Source organism: Salmo salar, chromosome 02 (genome assembly GCF_965601325.2).
Source record: "Salmo salar chromosome 02, fSalSal1, whole genome shotgun sequence".
Classification (NCBI taxonomy): Eukaryota; Metazoa; Chordata; class Actinopteri; order Salmoniformes; family Salmonidae; genus Salmo; species Salmo salar.
Genome location: NC_138292.1, coordinates 66,457,742 through 66,478,428, shown reverse-complemented (window position 1 = coordinate 66,478,428; position 20,687 = coordinate 66,457,742). Strand labels below are relative to the sequence as shown.

Here is a 20,687-nt window from a genome sequence, read left to right as displayed (position 1 = left end):
CTGCTGGGTTTTTCACACTCAACAGTTTCCTGTGTGTATCAAAAATGGTCCACCACCCACAGGACATCCAGCCAACTTCACACAACTGTGGGAAGCATTGGCGCCAACATGGGCCAGCATCCCTGTGGAATGCTTTAGAGTCCATGCTTCAACGAATGAAGGCTGTTCTGAGGGCAAAACGGGGGGTGCAACTCAATATTAGAAAGGTGTTCCTTATGTTTTGTGCACTCAGTGTATATATTTTTTTAAATGGCCGCTTCATTGAAATCATAGAGAACATCTGTGTGTGTTTGGTGTGTATAGCTCTCAATTTTACTGTTCAGGAAAATACATAAAATAGTTCCAATTTATTTGGATTTAGGCTGTGGCTTTGGGGCCTCAGATAAGGCTGGACGAAGCTGGAAAGAAAAGAAGTGGCGGATTTAATTTCCCTTCCTATCCCTGGAAAGAGACATGGTGATATTGGTCAGCGTCATGCTAAGAGACCATGTTCATAATGATTGTGGACTGTGTCCCAAATGGCACCCTATTCCCTATGTTGTGCACTTCTTTTGACCAGGGCCAATCGGGTTCTGGTCAAAAGTAGTGCACTACGTAGGGAACAGGGTGCCATTTGTGGCGTAGTTCATAATGCCCATGATGTCTCCATTTCCTGACTGACTTGTCGGCTTGGAGATTTACCACCGCGCTCCACCAAGGATCTGGAATAGTATCATATCCTGGGTCGCGTGCCAAATGGCGCCCTGCTCAATACATAGTGCACGACTTTTGACCAGAGCCTGGTCAAAAGTCGTGCACTGTGTAGGGAATAGGGTGCCATTTGGGATGCATGCAGCCTATGTGAAGGATCTGTAATTAGTTTAATATCTATGCGAAGGCTCACTTGTCAGCTCGCTACATAAATAACTAGGTCATATGGGAGGTGGGGTTGAGGGTGTGGGGCACGCTAGCAATGTGATCTGTCTTGATTAATCAGGAATTAGTGTTTTAAAGTCATTACCCTCTATTCATAGGCCTACATCATTGAAATTGACCTAACGCCAAACCAATATATTTCTTAACAACTTTTCCTGATGTTCTATACCGTTCTGATCACATCCTTTAAATGTATGGCGTGTTATCTGTAGCCAGGGTCTGAACGGTCCCTTTAAGAACATATGTAAGGTATATCAGACATCTTGGATGGACCGTGCCGTCAAGTCATTCATTATTTAAGACTTATTCAAAAGTTCCAGGAAATCTAGGCCAGCTATAGCTCCTTTATCTCTCTGCCTCATGTGTGTTCCACAAAATACTGTCACAACCAGCAGGACTTGATGTCCTCAGCCAGATCAGTGTTTTACACATGGGGGGGAAAAAAAGACATTTCTAAAATAAGCTCTTTCTTTTTTAGGTTTGGGGTTATTAGACTGCACCTTGGCTCTAGGTTTTCCCTGTGTTTGTTTCTCAAACAAACCCACCTTTTAATTAGCCTTATCTGCAAAACATTACAGAGACATCATCCTGTGTTAATGTCATGCTGCAAGCCACAGACCATAATGAAACAGTCTACACAAAGACCTCTAACCTCACAAAGACCACTCACATCTACCCTCTAACCTCACAAAGACCTCTCACATCTACCCTCTAACCTCACAAAGACCTCTCACATCTACCCTCTAACCTCACAAAGACCACTCACATCTACCCTCTAACCTCACAAAGACTACTCACATCTACCCTCTAACCTCACAAAGACCTCTCACATCTACCCTCTAACCTCACAAAGACCTCTCACATCTACCCTCTAACCTCACAAAGACCTCTCACATCTACCCTCTAACCTCACAAAGACCACTCACATCTACCCTCTAACCTCACAAAGACCACTCACATCTACCCTCTAACCTCAAAGACTACTCACATCTACCCTCTAACCTCACAAAGACTACTCACATCTACCCTCTAACCTCACAAAGACCACTCACATCTACCCTCTAACCTCACAAAGACCTCTCACATCTAACCTCACAAAGACTACTCACATCTAACCTCACAAAGACCTCTCACATCTACCCTCTAACCTCACAAAGACCACTCACATCTACCCTCTAACCTCACAAAGACCATTCACATCTACCCTCTAACCTCACAAAGACCACTCACATCTACTCTCTAACCTCACAAAGACCACTCACATCTACCCTCTAACCTCACAAAGACCACTCACATCTACTCTCTAACCTCACAAAGACCTCTCACTACCTCTAAAACACCAGTTACATCACAACCATAATGCAACAGTCTATAGAAAGACCTCTCACTACCTCTACTACACCAGTTACATCACAACCATAATGCAACAGTCTATAGAAAGACCTCTCACTACCTCTAAAACACCAGTTACATCACAACCATAATGCAACAGTCTATAGAAAGACCTCTCACTACCTCTACTACACCAGTTACATCACAACCATAATGCAACAGTCTATAGAAAGACCTCTCACTACCTCTACTACACCAGTTACATCACAACCATAATGCAACAGTCTATAGAAAGACCTCTCACTACCTCTACTACACCAGTTACATCACAACCATAATGCAACAGTCTATAGAAAGACCTCTCACTACCTCTAAAACACCAGTTCCATCACAACCATAATGCAACAGTCTATAGAAAGACCTCTCACTACCTCTACTACAGCCTCTGTAGCTGCAGGAGGTGACGGTTGAAAAGAGCCGTGTTAAAAACACCAACCACAATAAACGCTTGCTGCCTGTCTGTGTGCACAGCTGAGCATCCTTTCAACCGTCTTTTCAACCTCTCTTCAAACCATTTTTCAACACCTTGTCGGGGCAGTTTTTTATTTATTTCCTTTCAAACTCTCTCTTGATCAGATGAAAGAGAAAGAGAAAAGAGTAAATGAGGAACCTGTGGAGGGATGAATACAGAGAGAGAAGGAGTGCGTAGACCAAGAGCTGTGAGCAGTGCTCGGGGCGATCCTGCCGTGTTACAAAAGAGGGTTTTGAAGTGCGGATGGCCTTTTTCTCTGAAGGGTTAGCCCTTGTGTTGGAGGCAGGTTTGCGCGTAGGAAAGAGAGGAAGATTGATGGATAGAATGGAGGGAGAGCGTGGAAGACCATCTCTCCACACAATTTGTTTATTTGTGCCGTCATCAGGCAATCAGCTTCACAAACTACAACATTATGCATCCATTAACCTTTGTTGTCAATCAAAATCCTAGCTTTGATTTCCTGTGTGTGAGTTCTGAGGACTTCGTGGTAGCATCAGCATGCTAGCAGCACGCGTTATGTAATCTGCATGATGCAGATGGGAGCCCCATTCACGTAAAGCTAACGCTAGGTAATGCTATTCATGGGATGACCCGGAGAACAGGGCTCTTTGGCAGGCTAACGTTAGCACATGTTCTAGGCTATCAATAGCTAAAGCAACAAGGCTCATTAGCGGGCTAACGCTAGCAAGCGCTAGGCTATTCATAGGAGCAGCGCTAATGCTATCCAACCTCCTGTAGTGCTAAATTAGCTTAGCAGGTTATCTATACCCAGCACACTACTGACACTGAGGTTAGCGTCCTGGCATGATCCTTCCTGTAGCTAACTCTGGTGTGTGTGGTGTTGCAGTGTCCGACCACTGCAAATTAAAGCCAATGCCATTTATGTAACGAGATAGGCCTAGCAGGGTTGGGGTTAATTCCATTGCATTCAGGAAGTAAACAGAAATTCTCATTTTTACTCTGCATTTCAGTTTACTTCCCGGTTTGACTGAATTGAACCCAACCTTGAGACTTAGTCTCCGTTACTAGGTCTATATTCCGTTTGCTATTTTGTGCTCAGGAGGCCCCAAAGGAGATTATAGTGCAGAATGCCTGTGTTTAAAGTCCCACTCGGGTATTTAAGACCACAAACGACTCATTCATTTTTTTGTCACCTATTAAGGTTTAAGCCCAGGTCTTTGACCCGACCGATAAACAACTTCCCAGCATGCTTTAGGGATTACCACCATTAACTCTTAAACCTAACTGGTAAATAACCACACTAGAGGTCGACCGATTATGATTTTTCAACACCGATACCGATTATTGGATGACCAGGAAAAGCCGATACCGATTAATCGGCCAATTTTATTTATTTTTTGTAATAATGACAACTACAACAATACTGAATGAACACTTATTTTAACTTAATATAATACATCAATAAAATCAATTTAGCCTCAAATAAATAATGAAACATGTTCAATTTGGTTTAAATAATGCAAAACAAAGTGTTGGAGAAGAAAGTAAAAGTGCAATATGTGCCATGTAAGAAAGCTAACTTTTAAGTTCCTTGCTCAGATCATGGGAACATATGAAAGGTGGTGGTTCCTTTTAACATGAGTCTTCAATATTCCCAGGTAAGAAGTTTTAGGTTGTAGTTATTATAGGAATTATAGGACTATTTCTCTCTATACGATTTGTATTTCATATACCTTTGACTATTGGATGTTTTTATATGCACTTTAGTATTGCCAGTGCAACAGTATAGCTTCCATCCCTCTCCTCGCTCCTACCTGGGCTCGAACCAGGAACACATCGACAACAGCCACCCTCGAAGCAGCGTTATCCATGTAGAGCAAGGGGAACAACTACTCCAAGTCTCAGAGCGAGTGACGTTTGAAACGCTATTAGCGCGCACCCCGCTAACTAGCTAGCCATTTCACATTAGTTACACCAGCCTCATCTTGGGAGTTGATAGGCTTGAAGGGGTGGGTATAATTTGTGGAATGTTCCAACAGGAATCTGTTCCTAAAAACGTAAAGTAAAAGGTTTCCAACCAACAACGCATACAAAGTAGCAACGCATACAAACCTAGCTAACTAGCTGCTGAATAGGCATCAACTCACCACGTAGCTTATTCTTAATGTTTGTCCATAGGCAACCAGAGTGAGGACAGACATTTTACGCAATGAAATAGACCACTCCCTACTCGGTATCTTATTCTGCCGCTATACAACTTTGTATGCGTTGTTTTTTGGCAACCTTGTTATTTAAGAAGTTTTTGGAATAGATTCCTGTTGGAAATTATACCCACCCGGCTTGAAGTCATAAACAGCACACTGCTTGAAGCACAGCGAAGGGCTGCTGGCAAAACGCACGAAAGTGCTGTTTGAATGAATGCTTATGAGCCTGCTGGTGCCTACCACCGCTCAGTCAGACTGCTCTATCAAATCATAGACTTAATTATAATATAATAAACACACATAAATACGAGCCATAGGTCATTAATATGGTCGAATCCGGAAAATATCATCTCGAAAACAAACGTTTTTTCTTTCAGTGAAATAATAAACCGTTCCGTATTTTATCTAATGGGTGGCATCCCTAAGTCTAAATATTCCTGTTACATTGCACAACCTTCAATGTTTTGTCATGAGCCAGGCGGCCCAAACTGTTGCATATACCCTGACTCTGCATGCAATGAACACTAGAGATGTGACACAATTTCATGTCAGCAGGCAATATTAACTAAATATGCAGGTTTAAAAATATATACTTGTGTATTATGGTTAGGTACATTGGTGCAACGACAGTGCTTTTTTTGCAAATGCGCTTATTAAATCAACACCCGTTTATCGAGGTAGGCTGTGATTCAATGAGAAATTAACAGGCACCGCATCGATTATATGCAACGCAGGACACGTTAGATAAACTAGTAATATCATCAACCATGTGTAGTTAATTAGTGATTATGTTAAGATTGATAGTTTTTTATAAGATAAGTTTAATGCTAGCTAGCAACTTACCTTGGCTTCTTGCTGCCCTCGCGTAACAGGTAGTCAGCCTGCCATGCAGGCTCCTCGTGGAGTGCAATGTAAGGCAGGTGGTTAGAGCGTTGGACTAGTAACCGAAGGCTGCAAAATCCCCCCTGAACAAGGCAGTTAACCCCCGTTCCTAGGCCGTCATTGAAAATAAGAATGTGTTCTTAATCTGACTTGCCTAGTTAAATAAAGGTGTAAAAAATACCAATTACCGATTTGTTATGAAAACTTGAAATCGGCCCTAATTAATCGGCCATTCCGATTAATCGGTCGACCTCTAAACCACACTTTAAAGGTTTAGGAACATTTAACCCTTGGTGGACATTGTGTATGGACAGTGACAGAATTATAGGGACATACGTCTCTATCTCGTTCTCACTCTCTCTCTATTTCGCTCTGTTTGTCTCTCCCTCTTTTTTTTCTCTGCCTCTGTCGATCTCTGTCTCTCTACATCTCTATTTTCTCTCTCCCTCTCTTTCTCCTTCCGCCTCTCGTGTTCCTCCTTCCTCCTCTCTCTATCTCTGTCCCCCCATCCCCCCCGTCTCTCTCCATCTCCATCGCTCTCTGGAGGAGGGGAGAGAAGAGGAGGAAGAGGGGAAGGAGAGAGATATTAACCTTAGTTACATTGACCTTGCGTGTGTAGAAATCAAGGCTGAGAAATGTGCTTTGAGAAGTCATCACATATGTGTGGAGGTGTCTGTGGTTAGCTGCTGTGACTCACTATCAGAATAGGCCTACGCATTCAAACTACATCCAGACATGTTCTATGTGTGAAAGAACAGGAAGCCGTGACCGTATAGACCTACAATGACTGTGGTTAACTAGCCCTGCCTACTCATGAAGAGGTTAACCTTCACTTGAGACAGATAGACAGATGGGTCTGTGAACGGTGCCTGCCGTCTTCCCCCCTCACCCTCCCTCCAGGAAGTGAGGGTTATCTAGGGTCAGCTGCTGAGACTGCAGTAGGGTGCATGGTTGTCTTTATCAGTGAGGGGTGAAGTGGAGAGGGGAGGGGACATACTGTCTGGAGGAGCTCCATTCACCTCACACACTGTAGCCTGACAGGCATGTCTAGACTTGTCTAGGATACCCCTCCCTCCCTTCTTTTCTTTCTCTCAGTGTGTGTGTGCGTGCGCGAGAGCATGCGTGTTCAGTGTGATAACCCAGAGGTCTCCAAACCTGTCTGTAACCTGCTGTTAACACTATACAAGCGGCACTCTCCTAGCCACGCTAGCCTCACCCTCATGTGGGTGCTAGCAAGCAAGCTAAGTAGTGCTACGTATCAACAGCCATTGTCAGCCAATCCAGTAGAGATTGGAAGCTATGGTGAGCTTCGATTGGTCACTCATGTCACACGACATCCTAGAGGATTTGAATAAAGTTCAGCTTTCCCCATCTTAAGTCCCGCCCTGTTCGGCTTTCCTTCCGTTTGAAGTGAATGGCTTCCGATGTTTCACCGTGCGATGCCGCTTCCGAGTGTAAACTGAGAGTAAGGCCTGATGCACCGCTATACAGAGGACACCCACACCCACGCTAGAGATCAGAGAACAGAGATGAATGTGGATCGTAGTCCATCTCTGTGTAGGCCTGCTGGGTGAGAGGAGATGGTCACACACTACGTGCCTGCACTAGGATAACTGTGACTGATAAAGACTGAATGTGGGCTGGCCTGCCCTGTGAATGGGGCTGTTTACTGTCAGAGATAGAGGCAGACAGATATTTATCATATATAGAGACGTGTGTACGTGTGTGTGTGTGTGTACATGTGTGTGTGCGTGTTTATTATTTAAGTGTTATAACAGTGCTGCCCTCCCATCCTGTCCACACAACCCAGAGGCATAACGTTCAAGTTCTTCACATAGTTGAACACACACAGATATATATATATATATATATATATATATATATATGTCTGTCTGTGTGTGTTCAACTATGTGAAGAACTTGAACGTTATGCCTCTGGGTTGTGTGGACAGGATGGGATATATATACACATACATACATACATACATACATACACACACACACACACACAGACACAGACACAGACACACACACACAGAGGAGAGTCGTTTCTGAGTAGTTGCTGGTGTCTTTAGGTTGTAATTTAGCCTCAGGGCCGAGACACTTTGCATGTCCTAGTCTGAGTAGCCTACTGCCCTAGGTTAGCTAAAATACCTCTTCACTACAGCCTACTGCCCTAGGTTAGCTAAAATACCTCTTCACTACAGCCTAATGCCCTAGGTTAGCTAAAATACCACTTCACTGCAGCCTAATGCCCTAGGTTAGCTAAAATACCTCTTCACTACAGCCTAATGCCCTAGGTTAGCTAAAATACCTCTTCACTACAGCCTAATGCTCTAGGTTAGCTAAAATACCTCTTCACTACAGCCTAATGCCCTAGGTTAGCTAAAATACCTCTTCACTACAGCCTAATGCTCTAGGTTAGCTAAAATACCACTTCACTACAGCCTACTGCCCTAGGTTAGCTAAAATACCTCTTCACTGCAGCCTAATGCCCTAGGTTAGCTAAAATACCTCTTCACTGCAGCCTAATGCCCTAGGTTAGCTAAAATACCTCTTCACTGCAGGCTAATGCCCTAGGTTAGCTAAAATACCTCTTCACTGCAGCCTAATGCTCTAGGTTAGCTAAAATACCTCTTCACTACAGCCTAATGCCCTAGGTTAGCTAAAATACCTCTTCACTACAGCCTAATGCTCTAGGTTAGCTAAAATACCTTTTCACTACAGCCTACTGCCCTAGGTTAGCTAAAATACCTCTTCACTGCAGCCTAATGCCCTAGGTTAGCTAAAATACCTCTTCACTACAGCCTACTGCCCTAGGTTAGCTAAAATACCTCTTCACTGCAGCCTAATGCCCTAGGTTAGCTAAAATACCTCTTCACTGCAGGCTAATGCCCTAGGTTAGCTAAAATACCTCTTCACTGCAGGCTAATGCCCTAGGTTAGCTAAAATACCTCTTCACTGCAGCCTAATGCCCTAGGTTAGCTAAAATACCTCTTTACTGCAGCCTAATGCCCTAGGTTAGCTAAAATACCACTTCACTACAGGCTAATGCCCTAGGTTAGCTAAAATAACTCTTCACTGCAGCCTACTGCCCTAGGTTAGCTAAAATACCTCTTCACTACAGCCTAATGCCCTAGGTTAGCTAAAATACATATTCACTGCAGCCTAATGCCCTAGGTTAGCTACATGTCGCCTTCACTACAGCCTAATGCCCTAGGTTAGCTAAAAGTCCCCTTCACTGCAGCCTAATGCCCTAGGTTAGCTACATGTCCCCTTCACTGCAGCCTAATGCCCTAGGTTAGCTAAAAGACCCCTTCAGTGCAGCCTAATGCCCTAGGTTAGCTACATGTCCCCTTCAGTGCAGCATAAAGGACAGGTTGTGTTACACCCTCAGTGATCTCTCTCTACCTCTCTACTCAGCCATTACCTAGGTATACTGTCCTACCTTCAGTAACGTAGTCTAGCTAGCTATCATTATAATGAGCCAGAGAGGGAGGGAGAACTGAAGTGGGAGGGGGTGCAGGAAATGCCATTCACAATTCTCTGTGTCATTTGAGATTGTGTGTGTTGTGGTGTAATTAGGGCTCAGACAATTTCATTTACATTTTATTAATAAAGCAGTTGCTTTTATCCAGAGAGACTTACAGTTAAGTGCATTCATCTTAAGATAGCTAGGTGAGACAACCATTATCCTGGTCAGGTCATGTGGTCAGCCATGGAGGGGGGAAGGAGAACTGAGTAGGGTGCAGGAAACACCATTACACCTCTCTCTCTCAGTATCATCTGGACCTATGTGTTGTCTTGTTATCTACTGTATCTGGCTCCTGAATCCTTTAATATCATGTCTCTAACCTTTTTCTTTGTCTGTCCTGTCTGTCTGTCTGTCTGTCCGTCTGTCCGTCTGTTTGTTTGTTTCAGGAGAGCCCACCTGCGTCTGTGTTTGGAGAGGTTGAAGGCCCTCATCCCTCTAGGAAAAGACTGTAACCGTCACACTACCCTGGGGCTGCTCAACAAAGCCAAATCACATATTAAGGTAACTATACCGCACGGACACACACACTTATGACCTGTTCAAGTCTAAAACACACACACACACACACACTTATGACCTGTTCAAGTCTAAAACACACACACACACACACACACACACACTTATGACCTGTTCAAGTCTAAAACACACACACACACTTATGACCTGTTCAAGTCTAAAACACGCACACACACACACTTATGACCTGTTCAAGTCTAACACACACACACACACACACACACACACACACACACACACACACACACACACACACACACTTATGACCTGTTCAAGTCTAAAACACACACGCACTCACACTTATGACCTGTTCAAGTCTAAAACATACACACTTATGACCTGTTCAAGTGTAAAACACACACACACACTTATGACCTGTTCAAGTGTAAAACAGCTCTCCAAATGCTTTAAATATGTATGACAAATATTTGACATTTTCCATTGATTTATTTGAGTTGTATGAAGCTTTACTATTTTAACTCAAACAACACATTTGACTAGTAACCAATGTTCCCTCTGAGCTGTGTTTCCCCGTTAGTTAACTCTATCGACATTTCCCTTTACCGTGGGAATTGTGATCGAATCAACGCAATCATTATTAGCCACTTTCAACACAACATACCGAACAAAACAAACTATGCAAGAGACTTTGTCGTACGCAGAGCGCATCGGATTTCTATTGCACTGACAGGCACGACTCAGGCCTGTACTCTACACAGACCAGTGCAGCATAACCAATCAGAGCTTCAATAGGCCAATATGCAAATAGACCATTTCCAAATATGGATTTGTGCCATTCACTTTGAACTGGACTGTGTTTACAGCATGAGCGTCTGCGATCGTTATGCGCTTGTTTTGAAATCAAAGCGAGAGCTGCATGTAGACAGGTGTACACATTTGTTCATATTCTTTGCTAGTTAGTGAGTTATTAGCCCAGTTATAGATAATTTGTAGTCAGCAATGTGGGAGTGGTTGCTTCCTACAAGAGAACAAAACTTGTACATTTCTTGGCATGTTTGAAAGCGAGTCGGTAAAGAGCTTTTTTTATGGCAGTTTTTTATTTGGAGACGGTCTTGAATAAGCTAAGTAGCCAGTAGGCAGAGGGTAGCATAATATGTCTGATTCTCTGTAATAATGGTATGGAAATAATAATACATTTTATTTTGGAAAGTGGTTTCTTGCATCAAACAACACAACAAATTGTTCAGGATAAACAGGTTAATGTCAAGCCCTGCATGTGTTTTTCAAAAGTCTCATGGAATGTAGGCCAGCATTGGACATCACACATTGGCTGCTACTGTAGGCTGAGTGATAGAACAGCTATTTCCGTGTTAAAATGTTATGGGATGCATATTCTCCATATTTGTTTACGTTAGGCCACTCTGGCAGGCCTACATTATGATCAAATAGCCACAGTGGTCCACTTGATCACTGTTAAAACTGTAACTTAAAGTGGGTACAGCCTCACTGTTCACAGTAAACGCGCGCTGGAAGTTGCACAGAATTTTCACAACGTTCAAGTTTGCGCTCAGCAGACCTGAAATTCGCTCACTGCCGGAAAAAATGAGAGGGAACATTACTAGTAATGAGAAACATGTTGCTTGTTCTGAGTCTATGGCCCGTGCAGCTTCCCCACTACTGACAGCCACCTGAATGAGATTAACATGGGAATGAAGATCAATAACATTGACCCTGACAATGACACAGAAACATGGAATGAAGGCTTGCATTGTTGTTGCATGTCTCTCGCTCTTTCTCTCTCTCTCTCTCTCTCTCTCTCCCCTCTTTCTGTCTCTCTCTCTCTCCTTTTTCACTCTCTATTTCTCTCTCCCCCTCTCCCTCTCTTTCATTCTCTCTCTCTCTCTCTCCTGCCCCTCTCTCTCTCTCTTTCTCTCTCCCTCTCTTTCACTCCCCTCTCTCTCTTTGTCTCATCTCTCTCTCTCTCTCTCTCTCTCTCTCTCTCTCTCTCTCTCTCTCTCTCTCTCTCTCTCTCTCTCTCTCTCTCTCTCTCTCTCTCTCTCTCTCTCTCTCTCTCTCTCTCTCTCTCTCGTGTGTGCTGTAACTGTCAGCTCTAGTCTTTATCAAGTATTGACGTGACTCTGTGTAACACCAGTAGTAAACAAACGCATCGTAAACAAAACACTGATACAAGATAAACAACGCCAAGTCTGGAAAGACAGAACGTTACTTCTGTGTTGGACTGTTGGGTGATTTCCCTTCCATAGGTTAGAGTTAGTCTGTAGGTCAGGAGACGGGATACTGAGGTCTGACATTGGAGTTGTAGCGTTTGGAGAATTGATTGGCGGTTTCATTGACTCCTCTATCTCTCATTTTCTCTCCTCGTCCCAATTTTTAGTTGACTTCCTTATCTGTATCTCTCCCTCCATCCCCATCTCCCACTGTCACTATCCCTCTGAGAATATCTTCTCCATCAACCTTACCCGCTAAAATATAAACATTAAAATCTATTCATAACCACGTTCTCTCGTCTCTTTCTTCTCTCCTCTCCCTCCTATAGAGACTTGAACACACCTGGTAAAATGTCCTGTTAAATAGATAGAGGAACACACAGAGGATAGCAACTCGTCATCTCTCTGAGGGTGTGGTGGAGGAGGCAGGTGCTCTTTGGAAACAGCTATACACATCCAGTTTGTTCAAGATAACTAAACACACTCTCTCCTCTCTCTCTCTCCTCTCTCTCCTCTCTCCCCCTTCTCCTCTCTCTCTCTCCTCTCTCTCTCTCCTCTCTCTCTCTCCTCTCTCCTCTCTCTCTCTATCCTCTCTCCTCTCTCTATCCTCTCTCCTCTCCCTCTCTCTATCCTCTCTCCTCTCCTGTCTCTCTCTCCTCTCTCTCCTCTCTCCTCTCCTGTCTCTCACTCCCTTCTCTCTCCCTCCTCTCCTACTCTCTCTCCTCTCTCTCTCCCTTCTCTCACTTCTCCTCTCTCTCCCTTCTCTCCTCTCTCCCTTCTCTCACTTCTCCTCTCTCTCCCTTCTCTCTCCCTCTTGTAGAAACTTGAAGAGGCGGACCGTAAGAGCCGTAACCAGCTGGACAGTCTGGAGAGGGAGCAGAGGCACCTCCAGCGCCAGTTGGACCTGCTGCAGGGGGGCACCGGGGCCGGGGTAGGAGGCACCGGGCCGGGGGAGGGAGAGAGGATACGCATGGACAGCGTGGGCTCCACCCTCTGCTCCTCCGAGCGCTCCGACTCGGACCAAGGTGAGCGACCGTGACCGCCGAAAGGGATCTTTGTCAGATTCCAGTCTTCATTTCAGTGTATCACACACATAAGCACATCAGTTAAAGAGACGTGGACTTTGCACACTTGTACCCTATTCTTAGGATAACCAGAATGGTTTGTTTCCACACAGAATCAAGCTAACTTCTCAGTTTAGTAGTGTTCCTGTTTAGATCCAAGAAGTTCTTATTTTGAGTGTGTTATTCCAACGTTCTGCTCTTCTCTTACTCCCTCTCTGTCTCTCTCTCTCTCTACCTCTCTCTTTCTCCCACCTCCCTCGCCCTCTACAGAGGAGATTGAGGTGGACGTGGAGTCTACAGAGTTCTCGGAGCACGGGGAACTGGACTCGGTTTCTACGGCCTCCACTAGCGATCTAGACGACCACAGCAGCCTCCAGAGTCTAGCCAGCGACGAGGGCTACTCCAGCTGCAGCATCCTCAAACTCTCCGCAGCCTTCTCCGGATCCTCCTCATAGGAGATGGCTGTTGGGTGTAGACTCCTCCCCCCACCTCGGGAGAGCTAAACCAACATCCAAAGACCAACCACCTGAACCTGGCCAGCGACGAAGGTTACGAGGGCGAACGTTAATCCTACATTAATCCTGCGTCCTCGTCAAACTCAGCGCCTTCTCTGACCGGCCGATTAGAGTTGTCTCCAGCCCCAGCTCCAACCTGCAAAGACCTTGGCCTCCCACCTCCATCCACCGACCCTGTTGTGTATCGTCATGTCACCCATCTACATGTATCATCGCCGACTACACCATCGCCATGGCATCCCTCAAGTGGCGCCCTGACGTCCTTCTAACTTCCTGTCTGTAACCCCTCCCCATCGCATCATCCGTCGCTCTGCTGCTGAACCTCAACCCCCCCCCCCCCCCTCGGAACCCCTCAACCCCCCTCCGTCCCAAGCAGAAGGTCCAACCCCCTGCATCGTCCCGATAACAGGTACATGAAGAACAGAGATTGATCCAAACACAGAACCAACCAACTTTTATTTTGAGAATCTGAATAAGAGCAATGGTTTTAGATGAGATTTTAACTTGAGTGGCTTTATGAATGATTGAAAATGAAGATGAAAAAGGATGTATTTTTATGAATATGTTGGGATCAGCATTATCTTGGTTTTATTGCAGACATAATCGAAGGGAATAGACCACTTTTTTAAATCAAACAATTGATTAAGTTATTTTAGAAACAAACAAAAAAACAACCCCATTTTTTTAGCATCAGAAATGCACTTACATTTCTAATATATATTAGAATATTTTCTGAGTTTTAAAACCCTGTTTGGTTCTATGTGTTTGAGTGTTTGCTCTGGTCTTGTGTCCGAAGTCAAGTCAATGTTCTGCTGGACTTAAAAACGAATTTGGGAACAAGTGGTAATTTGGACACAGACTCTGTGGAATGTCAAGAAGTCTACTTGCCATATCAACACATTTTGGCCCTTTAACGACGTCCTTTTTTATTTTAAAATTCTTGTCTTTGTGGGTTTTTTTTACCACTGTGCAACCACAGCACTGCATCCAGCAGACACTTGAAATGGTGCTACCTGAAACAGCAACAACAAACCCATCAACAACGCAGCTCAAACGCTTGTACAACCAACGATCCTCGTCTGCTGTGTCATACAGGACGTTTCCCCAAACGAATGGAGGAGAGAAAAAAACATGCATTATATGCATTCCCATGGAACGTGGGTGGTGCTCGGTGTGGAAATCAATCTTCAAATGTGTTTTTACAACAACGCAGCTACCACAACAAGCTATCCTGCACCTGCCTACCTTATGGCTGTCTATAGAAACAAATCGGCACAATTTAAAAAGAAAGAATACCAAGGAACTTTGGACTATAGAGACAACATCATCCTTTCTCTCTATCCAGCAGTAACAAGCAATAACTATTTCTAGTAGGTTTATTTCTTTTTTTCGACCATTTGAGCTCCTCCTGTTTTTTCCCCCTCTCTTTTCCAAGGCAACAGGCCTGTGGCCGTCCAAAAAAAGCTCATTCAACTTGCTTTGTTTTTTTTGTACATAATTAGATAGCTTACAAATAGCTTAATAAATTAACGATGAAAAAAGGAGTGTAAAAAAAAGTTTGAAAACTTGTGGATAGAAAAAACCTATTGCCTCTGTTGCTGTTTTTGACCTTGTGTTTTTGTGCATTTTAAATTATATTTTTGAAAAGATTTATTCTACTTCTCTCAGTGTGACAGGCAAGCGGTCAGTCAGTCGTCGACATGGCATGAATTGGACAGTATTGCTTTGTTCATTTTGCTGGTTGAAACGTTCAAAAGTTACCATTCTGTAGCTGTCCCCCATTAACCCCAAGAGAAGTTCCACTTCATAGTACTTAACTTAAAGTTCAAGACACAACAACTATATGGCTGTAATACAAAATGGCCGCCACCCCAGGACATCTTCTGTTCATAAATACAGACTTTGTGTGGCACTCTTATTTATTCAAATTTGTTTGTTTTTTACTTTTATTTTGAAACCTCCTATATGGCATTCCACTAGTGGTATCTGGTGAGCTGTGGGGGAACTCGAGTCTGAAGAGACAACACCAAGGTGTATGATGATGTCATTGACTGTGTGTGTACATCCTTAGCCCTTGTTACTGAAGCGAACTCAACATGCACTTTGAAAAGTCTTGTTTTCCACTGGTATTCACGTATCTCTTCATATGAAAGAACAATCCCACCCTGACCCTTGAGTTTTTGAAGTTTATATATTTATTAGCCTATTTCTCCATCCAACCATCCCTCACAGAAAAAATATGAAAAAAGTTAACTTATTTGGTTTCTGTCTTATCTTATTATTCTCCTCCCTATTTTTTAAATGATTTTATCTCTTATTTTAAGATTTTATGTTTAAAAGTGAAACAACGTCTGTTTCCCAAATAGCACCCTATTCCCTACATAGTGCACTACTTTCGACCAGACTCTGTCAAAAGTAGAGCACTAAGTAGGGAATGGGGTGCCATTTGGGAAACAGACAATGGTGAATCGTAGTGAAATCAGTCAGGATACCAGGCTAATGTTGTTTTGTTAGACGGACACTTGAATTGTAATCAGCCCCCAAGCTGCTCCCAGTACTGAGCCTTGCCTCTTAGCATCCACGGTCGAGTTCAAACTCACCCCAAGCTGTATGGTCATTTCTTCTCCTTCTCTGATAGGCTGGGTGGAGTTTCTGTCGTAACAGTTTACACCTATCCAATAATCCTAGAATTTGCTAGGAGGGGATGGGGGTGTAGGGTCAAGGGGTTGATTTTGGACTCAGCCTACAATAGCCAAGTCTAATTGGCAAATACTGAGCCAGCTACTATACAAAATGGGGGCTAACTAACTAACTCCACACTCCTCTAGTAGGAAGACAAGTAGTAGTCTTTACTAGATTATGTTTAAGTCAACAAAATGTGTCTTACATTTACAAAAAGCCTCAGATTAATATTATTGAGAACAAAAACCTATGGTTTCAACGAAGGACATCATTTAAGGTGTAAAGTTAGTGTAATCAAGCGGAATTTCATGATCTCCTCAAATTGATGGTTCACTGACGATGGTGCTTTCTCGATATAAACAAATAAGCCAAACAACCTCAGAACACCAACAGTGTCCTCTTCTCTTTCACAGGGGGCAGATTACTTCACTCTCCTTCATTTACACTTTTATCGTCTAGCGCTTTTTGTTTGTCGTTTTTTGAACCTGCACTATGAGAAAAAAGGGCCCATATTTAATGAAAAACTGTGTTTTTCCCCAATACCCTCTCTCTTTTGTGTGTGTTGTCTGGTGTCCTTAGTGCGGCCATATAAGTGATACCTGCTTTTGCCTCTGTATGGCTAGCAGTATGTTGTTATATCCAGATTTGGGGTCTATTCTAACTCAATTCCTAACTCAATTCCTATCTGTTGAGTTCAAGATGGGAATTTCTTACCTGGTATCCAAATTGAATTGACGTTCCATTTTGCGGATGGAATTTAGATGGAATTGACCTCCACCCTGAATAATGTCACTCCAGTGTACTAGGTATTGGTCTTATAGACAACGACTCGAAGGGGGAGAACGAATAGCCTGGGACCCAGATCTGTTTGTGCTGTCTTTCCAACTCCTATGGTCATTCTGGTCAAGACAGCACAAACAGATCTGGGAACCAGGTTAAGACAGAATGAATGGGTCAAAGTAGATACAGCTATTCCCACCTCCAAACAGGACAGACCTAGCCTGGGTTAAATTAGGCTGAATGCTGTGATACGAGTTAGCGTAGCATTCAGTCTGGTTTAACCAGGCTATAGGAGAGACTATAGTCCCCTTGTTGTTCAGATGAACTCTGTGGCCATCAATCCTTTGTAGAACATGCTGTCTGATGATGATTCTCGCTGTGTAAGTTTAAAAATGCAATACTTACAATAAAACACCAAGATTTTCAAACCGGAACTTGTTGACTTTGTTGTCTACTATCTCTCTATATTGTTATTTTCAAGGTTATTTTTAATCCATTCTCCGTTCATTTTGAGGAAGTCAGACACTTCTTATTGGTTGGGTTCCTGTCAGTCAGCCATACACTGAGTGTACGAAACATTAGGAACACCTACTCTTTCCATGACATAGACTGGCCAGGTGAATCCAGGTGAAAGCTATGATCCCTTATTGATGTCACTTGTTAAATCCACTTCAATCAGTGTAGATGAAGGGGAGGAGACAGGTTAAAGAAGGATTTTTAAGCCTTTAGACAATTGAGACATGGATCGTGTATGCGTGCAATTCAGAGGGTGAATGAGCAAGACAAAAGATTTAAGTGCCTTTGAACGGGTATTGTAGTACATGCCAGGTGTCAAGAACAGCAACACTGCTGAGTTTTTCCACGCTCAACTGTTTCCTGTATGTATGAAGAATTGTCCACCCAAAGGACAACTAGCCAACTTGACACAACTGTGGGAAGCATTGGAGTCAACATGGGCCAGCGTCCCTGTGGAAAGCATTTGACACCTTGTAGAGTCCATGGCCTGACGAATTGAGGTTGTTCTGAGGGGAAAAGGGGGGTGCAACTGAATATTAGGAAGGTGTTTTTAATGTTTTGTACGCTCAGTGTATCTTAAAGTGTGAACTGGGTTAACAAGACCCTGTGCAGATTACAGTATCTTAGTTTTGTTATATATTGTATATACATATCATATATAGACTTTTGCCAGGCATTGTAAAGTTCTGATAAACCTCTGCAGATATGCACAGATTTTGCATGACTGTCTGGAATGAGCCCAAGTACGTGTCTCAAAGTTAACTGTATATATATATATATATATATATATATATATATATATATATATATATATATATATATACTACTGTTCAAAAGTTTGGGGTCACTTAGAAATGTCCTTGTTTTTGAAAGAATAGCACATTTTTTGTCTATTAAAATGGCATCAAATTGATCAGAAATACAGTGTAGACATTGTTAATGTTGTAAATGACTATTGTAGCTGGAAACGGCTGATTTTATTAATGGAATATCTACATAGGTGTACAGAGGCCCATTATCAGCAACCATCATTCCTGTGTTCCAATGGCACGTTGTGTTAGCTAATCCAAGTTTATAATTTTAAAAGGCTAATTGATCATTAGAAAACCCTTTTGCAATTATGTTAGCACAGCTGAAAACTGTTCTTCTGATTAAGGAAGCAATAAAACTGGCCTTATTTAGACTAGTTGAGTATCTGGAGCATCAGCATTTGTGGGTTCTATTACAGGCTCAAAATGGCCAGAAACAAAGAACTTTCTTCTGAAACTCATCAGTCTATTCTTGTTCTGAGAAATTAAGGCTATTCCTTTCGAGAAATTGCCAAGAAACTGAAGATCTCGTACAAACCTGTGTACTATTCCCTTCACAGAACAGCGCAAACTGGCTCTAACCAGAATAGAAAGAGGAGTGAGAGGCCCCGGTGCACAACTGAGCAAGAGGACAAGTACATTAGAGTGTCTAGTTTGAGAAACAGATGCCTCACAAGTCCCCAACTGGCAGCTTCATTAAATAGTACCCACAAAACACCAGTCTCAACGTCAACAGTGAAGAGGCGACTCTGGGATGCTGGCCTTCTAGGCAGAGTTGCAAAGAAAAAGCCATATCTCAGACTGGCCAATAAAAAGAAAAGATTAAGTTGGGCAAAAGAACACAGACACTGGGCAGAGGAAGATTGGAATAAAGTGTTATGGACAGACGAATCTAAGTTTGAGGTGTTCGAATCACAAAGAAGAACATTCGTGAGACAGAAAAAATGAAAAGATGCTGGAGGAGTGCTTGACGCCATCTGTCAAGCATGGTGGAGGCAATGTGATGGTCTGGGGGTGCTTTGGTGGTGGTAAAGTGGGAGATTTGTACAGGGTAAAATGGATCTTGAAGAAGGAAGGCTATCACTCCATTTTGCAACGCCATGTCATACCCTGTGGGCGGCGCTTAATTGGAGCCAATTTCCTCCTACAACAGGACAATGACTCAAAGCACAGCTCTAAACTATGCAAGAACTATTTAGGGAAGAAGCAGTCAGCTGGTATTCTGTCTATAAGGGAGTGGCCAGCACAGTCACCGGATCTCAACCCTATCGAGCTGTTGTGGGAGCAGCTTGACCGTATGGTACGTAAGAAGTGCCCATCAAGCCAATCCAATTTGAGGGACGTGCTTCAGGAAGCATGAGGTGTAATCTCTTCAGATTACATCAACAAATCGACAACTAGAATGCCAAAGGTCTGCAAGGCTGTATTTTCAGAAAATGTAGGATTCTTTGACGATAGCAAAGTTTGAAGGACACAATTATTATTTAAATTCAAAATAATTATTTATAACCTTGTCAAAGTCTTCACTATATTTATATTTGCAACTCATTTCATGTATGTTTTCATGGAAAACAAGGACATTTCTAAGTGACCAAACTTTTGAACAGTAGTGTATATATAAAAGGGTGGACACCCCTTCTGTCACGGTTGTCGTAGGAAAGAGCGGACCAAAGTGCAGCGTGATTATCTTTCCACATTTTCATTGAACTGTGAAACTATGCAATACATATAAATAAACTGAATAACAAAACAACAAACCGTGATGCAGAGGTGAAACATACACTAACTCAAAGACAATCTCCCACAACCCCAGGTGGAAAAAAAAACACCTACTTAAGTATGATCTCCAATTAGAGACAACGAGGATCAGCTGCCTCTAATTGGAGATCATCCCAAACAAAACCCAACATAGAAATACAAAACTAGAACATAACAACATAGAAAAACTAAACTAGAAAACCCCCCTTTCACGCCCTGACCTACTCTATCATAGAAAATAACAGCTTTCTATGACGTGACACCTTCAAATTAGTGGATTTGGCTATTTCAGCCACACCCATTGCTAACAGGTGTATAAAATTGAGCACACAGCCATGCAATCTCTATAGACAAACATTGTCAGTAGAATGGCCTTACTGAAGAGCTAATTTAATTTCAACGTGGGACCGTCATATGATGCCACCTTTCCAACAAATCATTTTGGCAAATTTCTGCCCTGCTGTAGCTGCCCTGGTCTACTGTAAGTGCTGATTGTTG

The 20,687-nt window shown here is 43.0% G+C and overlaps 1 protein-coding gene across 2 annotated transcripts in view; it reads left to right on the top strand.

The window, feature by feature from the left end:
* mxi1 (max interactor 1, dimerization protein) overlaps positions 1-17,540 on the top strand; it is a 38,926-nt gene extending 21,386 nt beyond the window's left edge. For both annotated transcript variants that reach the window (XM_045707950.2, XM_045707960.2), the window contains exons 4-6: positions 9,747-9,861; positions 12,886-13,090; positions 13,400-17,540. In XM_045707950.2, the coding sequence (XP_045563906.2) occupies positions 9,747-9,861; positions 12,886-13,090; positions 13,400-13,584 (505 nt within the window). In that variant the 3' untranslated portion in view covers positions 13,585-17,540. The remainder of the gene's footprint in view (positions 1-9,746; positions 9,862-12,885; positions 13,091-13,399) is intronic.
* Positions 17,541-20,687: the final 3,147 nt, after the last annotated feature.